The following is a 12,362-nucleotide window of genomic DNA, read 5'->3' as shown; positions in this document are numbered from 1 at the left end:
GTGTGGTTTTTTGGTTTCCCTGGCACCTGGCACACAGCAGGCACTTATTGTTTGTGGATCAACTGAGTGACTGGAACTCTGCTTGGGACTGAGCTATCTTGAATGGTAACTGCATGCAAATTCACCTAATCCTAATCTGTTATATCTAGCTGTCCAAAACCAGATCGTGCTTCATATTCAACTACCCTTATTTGCCCGGCTATCTATATATGACTATCTAACCTCCCCTCCCTCCATCCCATCTCTTGTTCTGGGAATCAATACCATCATTGCTTCTAGAAAGGGCATATCAATATTATACCCACTTCCATTCACCATTCCTGTGACTTCCAAAACCTGGTTTCCTTGGCACCACAATCCCATGGATATTGCCTCCCCCTTAAAAGAACAAAAATTCCTCGAGGGCAGAGACTATATTAGTTTTGTATTTCTATCCCCAGTGCCTAGCACCATGTCTGTAGCATAGTAGGCATTGAATACATGCTTTTTTCATTTATTCATTCATCTCCATCTTCCAGAATACTTATCTTTCTCAAGACACAGCTCAGGAGCCATCTCCCTCAGGAAACTTTTCCCCAGCCCCACTAGTCCTCAGTACTTTCTCCCTCCTAAAATCATTTTGTAGCCCCTTAATCTGTGCTGACATTATATCCTCCAGCAGAGGTGAAGCTCCTTGAGGGCAAGGGCTCTTTGGTTCTTATCTCTGTATCCCCAGAACCTGTCCTAGTGCCTTGCATCTAGTAGGCTGTTAATAAATGTTGGTTGAATAAATAACAATAAAAGCAAAATGAGGAAATATTGGACAGAGTCAAAACATCTCAATTTGTACTCAAACTCTATGAGCTGCTCAGATTTGGGCAAGACATTTAACTCCTCTGAGCTCCAGCTTTATCAGTAATATTTGACTAATACCTAATACGAGTGCTTATATTAACAAAAGGATTAAATAAGAAAGTAGAAGCAGAAACACTCGAAAAAATTATAAATCACTGTATGAAGTATAAGGCAACTAGGTGGTGCAGTGGGTTTGGAATCAGGAAGGTTCATCTTCCTCTGTGCAAATCTGGCCTCAGATAATTACAAGCAGTGTGACCCTGGACAAGTGACTTAACCCTATTTGCCTCAGTTTCCTCATCCGTAAAACGAGCTGGAGAAGGAAATGGCAAACCATTCCAGTGGTCACCAAGAGTCAGACATGACTGAGATAACCAAACATCAAAATATAAGGTATTATTATTATAACTAATATATTAGTTTCTTCACCTATTCAGCTGTAAATGTCTTAACATCTAGAAGAATCAACGGTTCAAGTTTTATTAGTCTTGCAAAATGGACTCTGAGCCAAAGTACTTCAACGTTTTTTGGGGCACTGGGAAGGCTTCACCCAAAGCTCTACCCTATTCACTAATGCCTGAAATTCTAGACACATTTCTTTAGCTTAAGGCTTTGATCCCTATTAATGCAGAAATCTACGTGAGATATATTAGCCTCCTAGTCAGTAGAACTCAAAGGTTTTTCTTAAAATGCCAGAGTTAGAAGGGAACTTGTTCTTTGCTCCCTTTCATTTACAGAAAAATTCATTGGTGGCTTTTCCTCATTTCTACTAGGGGCTCCTTTTGGAGAAGGGAACAGAAGATCAAATAAGCCCTAGTTAGTGTCAGAGTCAGAAGGAGATCTCAGATTTCTTGATTCCCCATCTGCTGAATTATGGGTGCCTGAAGACAACTGATTCTGACTCCTCATTTTCTGCTGTTAGCAGGAATCTGTGCTTTAGTATTAATGAGTTTGACAATCTTTTTCTTGAAAGTGGGTTGTGTTAGGAAGAGACCTTGAGGCCCCTGAATTCCTAAGGGAAATAGATGGAATAATAAATGGAAACTAATTGATTTTAAATGGTTATTGATCATATTGAGACTATATCTACTGTTCAAAACTGTATCGGAGTGCTAATCACTGGTTAAATGATACTGGAGAGATGTTAATTGTTTGGTGTCAGAGGGAACACATCAGATATGATATTGCAAAACCTCTAAGAGCTATCCCTACAACACAGAGCAGCAGCTGCATGCCGGGGACCCAATGTGCCAGTCCAAGTGTAGGTTCATTGTGATTAGAAATAATAACAATGCTTTATATAGTGATTTATAATTTTTCAAAGTGCTTCCACTTGTAGTTTCTTAGATATTAGGATTAGGCAAATATCACATGTGATACTCTGGAGCTCAGAGTGTCTTCCCCACACATGGATTAACCTGTAAGTGCAAAGCCCTTATAAACTACATATGTATGCTAAATTGGCCCGAGACTTTTAAATCTAAGGAAGGAAGTCATGGAAATGGCACTGGCATTGGTTTCATAGGACTTAGCAGTCAAATCCTGACTTTGCCATCCTAAGTAAGGTTGGACAAGCCATTTAATCTCGGTATTTTTCTCAGTTGTAAAATAAGAGGTTTGTACTAGATGACCTCCAAGATCCTTTCAAGCCCAAAAATTATGATTCTAAATTGTTTTAATATCAAGCTTGTTACAATAGCATTTTACTTGAGTGACATTAATGCTACTTTATAGCCAGCCGCAAGTACACATTTCTAGGCTCTAGGGACCATGTGTCTACATACTAGGTAAAACACCACAAGATGGCAGTCATACAATTTGAGGTTGTGGCCATACAGGGAGTGCCATCTCTTCACTGGAAAAGTTTAAGAATCCATTGACACTGGCACTGTAGGCAACTAAATATTTAATGAGATTGGCCAGTCTTGTTCTGTGTTATTAAAATATAAAACTTTTAAAACTCATGCTGACAAATGAATATTGGAATAAATTCCCTACGGGGACCAGAATACACAAGAAACAAAAGTCTATGAAATTAACCTATACATCCGATTTCTACTTCCCTAATTTATAATCTCAAATTAGTGTGCTGTCAGCTGCCTTCCAGACGTGCTTCAAAGCTTGCAGTTCATCTGGTCCCCACACTAGTTTTTGAGGTAAAATCTGATATTCCTGCCTGTTGCTGGCCAGTCAGAGAACCTCTACCTCTGATAATAGTATGTAGACCTTCTCTAAGTAATGACTCATCACCAGTTAAACCAAGTCTGAAGCTGATTAATCCACCAAGAGAGCAAAAGCTTTGCTTAGAGAAGATTATATTTGTCTAGCCCCTCTTAATCTGGTGTCTTTTGCCTCAAATCAGAATGGGCAGGTCATGAATAGAAGCAAGATGTTGTTCCCCAATATTTCTCATATCCCTCCTCTCCACTAACATAACTACCACCTTAGTTCAGGCCCTCATCACTTGTCCCCTAATATTACTGCAGTAGCCTCCTGATTGGCTTTCCTGCCTCCATCTCTCCCCATCCTCCCTCCATCTCATCCATCCCGTAGCTGCAAGTGATTTGCCTTAAGCATAGATATAATCATGGCACTCCCTTATTCAGTCAACTTTAGTGGCCTCCTATTGCTTCTAAAATAAAATATAAATTCCTCTATTTAGCTATTCATAACCTGGTCCCAACTACCTTCCCAACCTTATTGGTCATTACTGCTCCTTCGGCACTCATCAAGTCAGCCAGACCATCCTTCTCTCTGTTCCTCACACACAATACCCCATGGCCCATCTCCCTTCTCTGGGACTGTGCGCTGGTTGTTCCCATGCCTAGAAAACACATCTCAAGTACCATCTTCTAAAAGAAATCTTTCCTGATGTCCTCAACTTCTTTTCAAACTATTTCATATTTAACTTTGTATTTATTCACTTCATTTTTCATTATCTTTATATATTTCATCATATATATACACATACACATATATGCATATATGTTTTTCTCTCTCCTTACAATATAAACTCCTTCAGAGTAGGGATTAATCCATTCTTTATATATCTAATCCCTAGTGCTTAGCCTAGTACCTGACACATAGTAGGTGCTTAATAAATACTTGTTGATTGGTCTTTAATGGAAACAAGATTTTGTTCCTTCCAATATAGGTATTTTAATTTGCTTCAGATTTCCGGTTTCTGACTTTCCCCTCTCCTTTTCCCACAAGGCAGCTCGTCCCTTTCAGCTAATGCTTATTTTTTCCCAAATCTGTCCCTTATGGCTACCTAGCATAGTGCAAAGAACATTGGCTTTACAGTCAGGACATAGGGACATGGATTCAAATCCCACCACTTACACTTAATACTTGTGTGACCTTGGGCAAGTCACAACCTCTCTAGAAGCTTCCTCTTATGTACAATAAGCAGTTGCAGAGATCCCTTCCAATTCTGAATATATGATAGAAATCCTGTATAAATAACTACAGAAGCTATACAGTTAAAGTTATTCTTCCTACTTGTGGACAGACTGATTTGACTATGCTGTTCCCAAAGAACTCTTGATTTTAAAGTGTCTGGGGAACTCAGTCTACAAGGAGAGATCATTAGCAGTCAGATTCATAACCCAATGACAAGAGACAAGGAAATAGCCTTTCTGTTCCATGGAGGGCAGCCCTGGAATCACAGACGCCACTTTTGCTCATGGTTAACAGCATCTGTGCAGCATTTTTCCCCAGGAGCACAAACACTCTTCTGGCTGCAGGAGCAGCTGGTCAGACATAATGTCGTCTGGCACCCTGGCACCTTCATTATACAGTAACCCAAAACCAACAAGGCCATTTTTAATTCCACTCCATATCTATTCCCAAGTCTCCTCCGGAAAAAGGAAATTGGCAACCAGTGAACAAAGATGGTCCTTTCCAATTAAATATCTGTATCTATAATGCTAGCTATTATTATGTATTTTTTAAAATTAGGGTCTGATCTCTGGTTGCTTCAAGATACTAATATTGAAAACTTCAGGATGACTTATAGCATCTGTTCAGATTCAGAGGGCTGGACTGAGTAGAGACACTACAACAGCTTCATCCCTACTGCGTCTCAGAATCCCAGAAACTCAAGGGATTTTATATATTATATATTACCTATATTACTATATTACAAATTATATATAGCATATTATCTACATCATTATATTATAAATGATATGGTATCATATATTATCTTATTGCATTATATTATATCATATTTTAATAGTATCTTGATACAATTCACATTATAAATCTATTTATATTCTATATTTATGATATATGGCATTATATATTAATAATTCATTATATATATGTATAATGTATATTTATATTATTATACTTGTTATTAGAACTATCATTTATAAAGCCCTTTAAGATTTGCAGAGTGCTTTACATATGTTATCTCACTTGACCCTCACAACAGCCCCGTAAGATAAGTGCTATAATTATCCCCATTTTAGAAGTAAAGAAACTGGGGCTGAGTGATTTCAATTAAATTTCAATTAAATCAAATGATTTGCCCAAGAACACACAGCTAGTGAGTCTCTGAAGCAGAATTCAAATTCATAACGTATAATGTCTGTTAATAGGCTAGGGACTAGACCTGTGATTTTAGCAGTATAGGGAACTCTCAGGTGAAAAAAGTCCCTCTACCAAAGCAAGTCAGTACATTTTCTGCAACTTGCAGGCTTAGTGAGTCACCTGGAGCACTGAAGGGTTAAGTAATTTACCCACAGTCACAGAGCTAGCATGGGTCAGAAGTGGGACTTGAACCCAGGCCTTCCTGTTAATAACATCTATCAATAATATTTAAAATATTTGTGTAGTTAATTAAATGTGATCTCCACTAGTACTCTTGACTCTTCTGCAAAAAATGTTATCACAAGAGTAAAGTAATTGCCCTGGAGTTTTGAAATCTCTAAGATTACACGAGCTTAGTCACTCACCCTCTCTGGGTCTCAGTTTCTCCCTCCGTAAAACTAGAGGGTTACATGAAATGACAACTTAAGGATTTTCTTAAGGTTCCTTTCAGATCTAATTCCTCTAAGCCTATTTCTAATTGAGCTTCCTTCACAAGCAAGAACGATACTACTGGTTAAGATGTCCTTCCCAAGTCATAAACAAAGGCAAACCTAACACTTACAGAATGGTGGGATCAAAGGAAAATACACTGGCCCAAATCTCTTGCTGGACAAGGAACCAAAAATTCATCATTTCTGGTCCTCAAGTCCTTAAGACTTATGCAACTCTCAGAGAAACCAGAATTGTTACATCAACCAAGGACTTTTAAAAATGGTTCCCTCCAAATAGAAATAAAATAATAGAAAGAACCCTAGACTTGAGAGTCAAAAGCCAAGTTTTGATCTTAGTGTGCTGTATGACTCTGGGTCTATGACTGTACCCCTCTGTTCCTGACTTTCTATATGAATGGGGGTGGAGGGGATAGTAGAGGAGGACACCACCTTTCCCAATTCGTGAAGATGTTCATAAAATCAATCAAATCACATAGATAAGATCCAATTAGTACTGCAGAATAAACTATATTTCTTAATTTCTACAAATTAAAGGTTCTATTTACCAATTGGCACTCAATCTGGCCCTTTCTACATCAAAAACTGAGTAAATAAAAGAAAAAAGAAAAGAAGGAAATATTGAGTCCTTTTACTGACAAACCTACTCACTTCAGGAGCATATGGGGCATGAAGCATCTTACTGAACATATGGTATTCCAAATGTAATAGTGCTAAATATTTAATACATGGCAAGGTTTTACCGTAAATCACAGCCTCAAAGAGATGTGAGTCAAGCCAACCACCCGCACTGCTTTAAAGGAAAGGTAAGTCATATTTTAGTTTCTATAACTCATTTGGCTTTTCATTTTTCACTATTGATTAGGCTTCTACTAAAATGATGCATCACTCCTGTTACAATAAAGTAAACCGGAGAAGCTGGGAAAGAGCATCAAGGAAACAGGAACCTGATGGGAACCACTGCTCGAAATAAACTTATTCTTCCTCTGTGTGGTCCTGAAGATGAATGTGTTCTTGTTCTCTCTCTCTCTCTCTGTCTCTCTGTCTCTCTCTCTCCCTCCCTCCCACTCTCGGTGCATCTCTCTCTCTCTCTCTCTCTCTCTCTCTCTCTCTCTCTCTCTCTCTCTCCTCTCTCACTTTATTTGTCCCCTCTCTTCCTCCTCTCCTCTTCCTCTCTTTTAGTCTCCCTTTCCCAACTCTCACTCTCTCTCCCTTACTCTCCCCCTTTCTCTGCTTTACTCTCTTTCTCTTTCCTTCTCTCTCTTCCTCTCCATTTTCCTCTCTCTCTCGCTTACTCTCCTTCCTCTCTCTTCCTCTTCCCCTCCTTTTCCCTCTCCTTCTCCCTCTCCTCCCCTCTTTCCCCTCTCATCCTTTCTCTGTCTCTCCATTCCTACCTTCTTCTAGAATAAGGGCTTGTAACCTCGGGTCTATGAACTTATCCTTTTAAAAAATATTGGATAACTACATTTCAACATAATTGGTTTCCTTTGTAACCCTATGTATTTTGGTTTATGCATTTAAAAACATTATTCTGAGAAGGGATCCCTATGGTTCACCAGACTATCAAAGAGGACCAGAACACAAAAAGGGCTGAGATTCCCTGCTCTACAGGCAGAAGGGTGTTGCAGATAGGGCCCAAGTCTTGGAGTCAGGAAAATTCTGCCTCACACACTAGCTGTGAGCCCCTTGTAAAGCCATTTGTCCTATCTGTAAAAGGAGGAAGTTTTGGGTTCAATTACCTCCAAAGTCTCTTCTTGGCTCTAAATGTGTGTTCTTAAAATCTTATCATCAGAGGGGGTAAATTCCAAAAAATAGTTTTGAAAAAAGATGCTATGACCATTTCTAACTTGCCCATTTCCTCATACAACAGCCATACATGGACTTCATTCAGTTTTGTCATTTACTAACCACTAGAGTAAATTCTCTATGAATCAGCCAGATTCATCATTTTCACTAAAACATTACAAGTGCTCACACAACATTCCTTCTGAAAAGTTTTAGGCACTGAGATTCTCCCTTAAATAATCAATTCCAATTCCTGCTATAATATAGAACAGGGGTTATTAATGTTTTATCTTTGATCCCTTTGGTAGTCTGGTGAAGCCTATATACCCACCCCCCCAACTTCTCAGAATAATGTTTTGAAATACTTAAAATAAAATATATATGCTTACAAAAGGGACCATGAGCAGCTGCATAGGACAGTGGATAGAGCGCCGGGCCTGGAGTCAGAAAGACATGAGTTCAAATACAGACTCAGACACCTACTAGTCATGTGACTGTGGGCAAGTCACTTAACCCTTTTTGCCTCAGTTTCCTCAACAGTGAAATGAACTAAAGATGGAAATGGCAAACCTCTCCAGTATCTTTGCCATGAAAATCCCAAAAGGGGTCACGGAGAGTCAAACACAACTAAAAACAACTAAACAACAAAGGAAACCAATAATGTGGAAATACATTTACGAAGATTTTTAAGTTCACAGGCCCTAGGATAAGAACCCCTAGTGTAAAGGAATACTGGAACCCACTCCCAGTGGACAGCAAAGTCTCACAAAGCACAGGGAGCCAACTTATAAATGAATCTAAAGACTCTATCGCCTGGCCAGTCAAAATCTTCCCACAGGGATAAGGGAAATGAAACAGGTTTGTCAATATACACACTGGTTAATACACTTTTTAAACATGAAGAATCATTTCTAGCAAGCTCTTAGCCCACTCACACACACACAGGGTGGGGTAGGCAGGAACAGAAATTGGTCTAGGGGCTTGCCGGCTTCATCGGTCTAACATTCTGTCCTTTTTGTTTCTGTATCCCCCAGGAACCAGCACAGCACCTGGCACATGGTACACACTTGATAAATGCTCCTTGATTCATTGTTTGGTCCCCTAGAAATAGATTTTTATGTTATCTTCAAAGTAAGGGAGAGAAAGACTAGACCTGTGATTTCACCAGCATAAGAAATTGCTGAGGATCTTCCTTGTACCAATGCAAGTTGGCACCTTCTCTGATGCCTTAAAGTCTTAAAGTCAAGCCTAGAGAAATTGTGTCAAACTCAAATAGAAATAGAGACCAAAGAAACATGCATATGAATCCCTAATGGGCCGCATATTGATTTAGAAAAACCATATATTCACATTACCTATGTTTGATTGCATTTTTACTTATTTTGCTAAATATTTCCCAAGTACATTTTAATCTGGTTCAGGTAGCACTTAGGAGTGTTGTGGGCAGTGTGTCAGACATCTCTTCACTGGAGCACTGAAAGGTTAAGAGGTCTGCCCAGGATCACACTGCCATTGTGTCAGAGGCAAAACTTGAACCCAGGTCTTCCTGACTTTGAGGCCAAGTTTCTGTTGATTCATTTTTATAGTAACTAAACCTGTTACTTGACCTTCTTTTTTCCTTGGGATGAAGCAGGGAGCATAGAGATGCTTCTCTGTTTAACATTTTGGAATGGACAAATGCTACACAACATACAGCAAAAATATGTCAAAACCAGTAACAGCAAATAAAAGAGCTACTTTCTCAGAAACAAGGAACATTCTCTCCTCAAGGCCTTGAATTCAAAGCGTGTTTAAAAAATGTTTGCTGAATTTGTGGATTTTCCCTATTACCATAAGGAAGGACAAAGGAAAGCCTCCCCCAAAGAAATACTGGCTTTTGTCCATGGCTATCAAGGCTCATTGCACCCTCTCAGACCCAGGGAGGGATAATCAAGCTGCCTGCTGTCATCTGCAGGAAGTGAGATGTTTTCCAAAAATTTCTGAAAGAATTTAATTATTATCATCTTAGAAGTTTTGGGAAAAATAGTGGTGCATTACAGTTTGGGGGGTACCTTACAGGAAAACCTATTCAGATAAAGTATTACCTACCCGTTGCTTCTCAGGATCCACATAGCGAATGCCAAAATAATCCTTCTCCAGCAAACTGTAATAGTTGCATATGTGGTCTATGAGAAACTGACCTTTGGTCTCCCTCTGCAAAGAAAACACACATGTTAACAGGCTGACAACAACCCCTTGCTGTTCTACTCTCCCTGGTGCAATTCTGTCTTTAACCCACTAGGGTATGAGAGAGTACACTAATGTTACACAAGTCATCCCCAATTTATAAAGCAATTGTGATCCCAAAGTTCATTTGTAGGTCTGTTTCTATTGGGAAAATATGTTCTGAGTTACAAAGAGCTATGTTGCAAATGGTGATTCCTTGGCCAGTCTACAAAAATCTAGGCATGGTGTAAAGGACAGAATGTTACTAGATATGGAATGAAATACCTAGTTTCAAATTCTGGCCCTGCTCCTTAATAGTTACATGTCTGTGGGCAAGTCACTTTTAACTTGGGACTCAGTTTTCTTTACCTGAAAAATTGCTAATAAAATTATTTCTAGACTGCAAAGTGCCAATGCAATCTAATCAGCAAGACTTTTAATAATTTTTTTTCCCATTCAATGCCAGGCACAAGAGTGCAAAAATGAAATGAAAAGCAGGGCCTGCTTTCAAGAATATTTTCTTATGTTGGAGAAGGGGAGAAATACAACATGCAAATAGGTGAATGAGTATATATATGATTATTTGAGGATGAAAAAGATTAAGAAAAACTGGGGAAAAGTTTCCCCATAAGAGTTAGTGGTGCATGACGTGGACCCAGAGGGAAGCTAGAAATTTTAAGAGGGAAGATGAGAAACAAACACATTCCAGACATACACAATGGCCCGTACAAAGGCACAGGTGGGTACCTCTAAAAATAAGCCACTATTTAAACCACGTGAGCAAATCAAAAGTATTTATTAAGTGCCTGCTGTGTGCTAAGCATTGTGTTAAGGACTGAGGAGGCTAATAGAAAAATCAAAACAGCTCCAGCTAAAGGAGCTCATGGTATAACTAAAGGAGACAACACATTTCAGGGCACTTTGGCTTCAGGGCAAATGGAAAGGCCTATAAGGGTTCCACAAGTGGTGGAGATGACAAGGCCTATGGGTCCTTACAGTGCATTATCGGGTCAGAGGACCATGCCTGGAGACCTGACCATATAATAGCAGCAAAGTAATGTAGTAAGGGCTAGTAGTGGGAAGGATTATAGTTAATTATGAGTCTTAGTTCATTTAGAGGGTAGCTAGTTGGCGCAGCGATTAGAGTGCCAGGCCTGGAGTCAGGAAGGCTCATCTTCCTGAGTTCAATCTGGCTTCAGACACTTACTAGCTGTGTGACCCTGGGCAAGTCGCTTAACCCTGTCTGCCTCAGGTTCCTCATCTGTAAAATGAGCTAGAGAAGCCAATGGTAAATCATTCCATTATCTTTGCCAAGAAAACTCCAAATCAGGTCGCAAAAAACTGGACACAACTCAACAACAAATACACTTCAGGGGCAGCTAGGTGATCAAAGGATAGAAGGCCAGGCCTGGAGTCAGGAAGACTCATCATTGGGAGTTCAAAGCTGGTCTTAGATACTTAATAACTATGTGACCCTGGGCAAGTCAGCTATCCCTTTTTGCCTCAGTCCATCTTTAAAATGAAATTTCTTTTAAAAGAAATGGCAAACCACTCCAGTATCTTTGCCAAGAAAACTCCAAATGGAGTCACGAGGAATCAGACATAACTGAAATGACTGAACAAGAGCTCATTTAACCTAGATAACCTAAATGTATAGCTCAGGTAATACTAAACTGAGTTCTTGGTGCTAGGAGCAATAGGACATACAACATAGGAAGAAGAAGAAGAAATGAATTTGCTCCGTCTTTCCCAAGTACAGAGCAGGCCTTCAGCATCTTTAGTTTTCACTCGATTCACTTTCTACCTCATTTTCCAACCTCTGTATGCCCTTCATCTCAGGTCAAATCCTAAGACAGTATGTGACTGTTGGGGAACAGGAAGAATCCTAGAATGGTTACCATTTTCCTGTGTGATGCTGCTGAATCAAGGGCATGATAGATTTCACTCCCAGCCCAACCCTAGAATCTAGTAATACAATAAGCTTCTAACACTACTTAAAGGAAGGAGAATTCATTAGTACATGCTAGGGGAGAAACCAATATCTTTGTCTGTGTAAAGCTCTAGTTTTCTCTAAAAATCTCACATTGAGACATTTAATTAGGCTGTAGTTTACTCTCCTCCCAGGAAAATGCCAGGTAATTAGTTTTACTTAGGAAACACCAAAAGAAACCTAAAATGGATTTTAAAATTTCAATTCCCATCAATGCTTTCTTTAAAAAAAAATATATCTGGGAGGCTCAAATGACATCAGCATTAGACAACAGCTAAATCCAGAGACCAAAAGAATAATCAATGAATTTACTAGCTTTTATAGATTTACTCCGTAATCTATTCATCTCAGTCAGCTTCCTGCACATTCAAATCACTAGGCATAGCATTTGAGTTCATTAAAGAATTAACAGGTTCTGGGGGCAACTGGGGGCTGGAAAAACATGACAACAAAGCTCCGTTTTTTAACAGTCACTGCACAGCACTAAACCTGTCATGCTGAAA

General features: G+C 39.2%; 1 protein-coding gene across 1 annotated transcript in view; it reads right to left on the bottom strand.

Annotated features, from left to right (window-relative positions):
* FRMD3 (FERM domain containing 3) overlaps positions 1–12,362 on the bottom strand; it is a 334,062-nt gene that overhangs the window by 158,969 nt on the left and 162,731 nt on the right. Inside the window, exon 2 of the mRNA XM_036739138.1 lies at positions 9,753–9,857. Within this exon, the coding sequence (XP_036595033.1) occupies positions 9,753–9,857 (105 nt within the window). The remainder of the gene's footprint in view (positions 1–9,752; positions 9,858–12,362) is intronic.

The sequence above is a fragment of the Trichosurus vulpecula genome, chromosome 9 (genome assembly GCF_011100635.1).
Source record: "Trichosurus vulpecula isolate mTriVul1 chromosome 9, mTriVul1.pri, whole genome shotgun sequence".
NCBI lineage: Eukaryota > Metazoa > Chordata > Mammalia > Diprotodontia > Phalangeridae > Trichosurus > Trichosurus vulpecula.
Note: the sequence above shows the minus strand (reverse complement) of the source record. Positions and strands in the feature narration are given on the sequence as shown.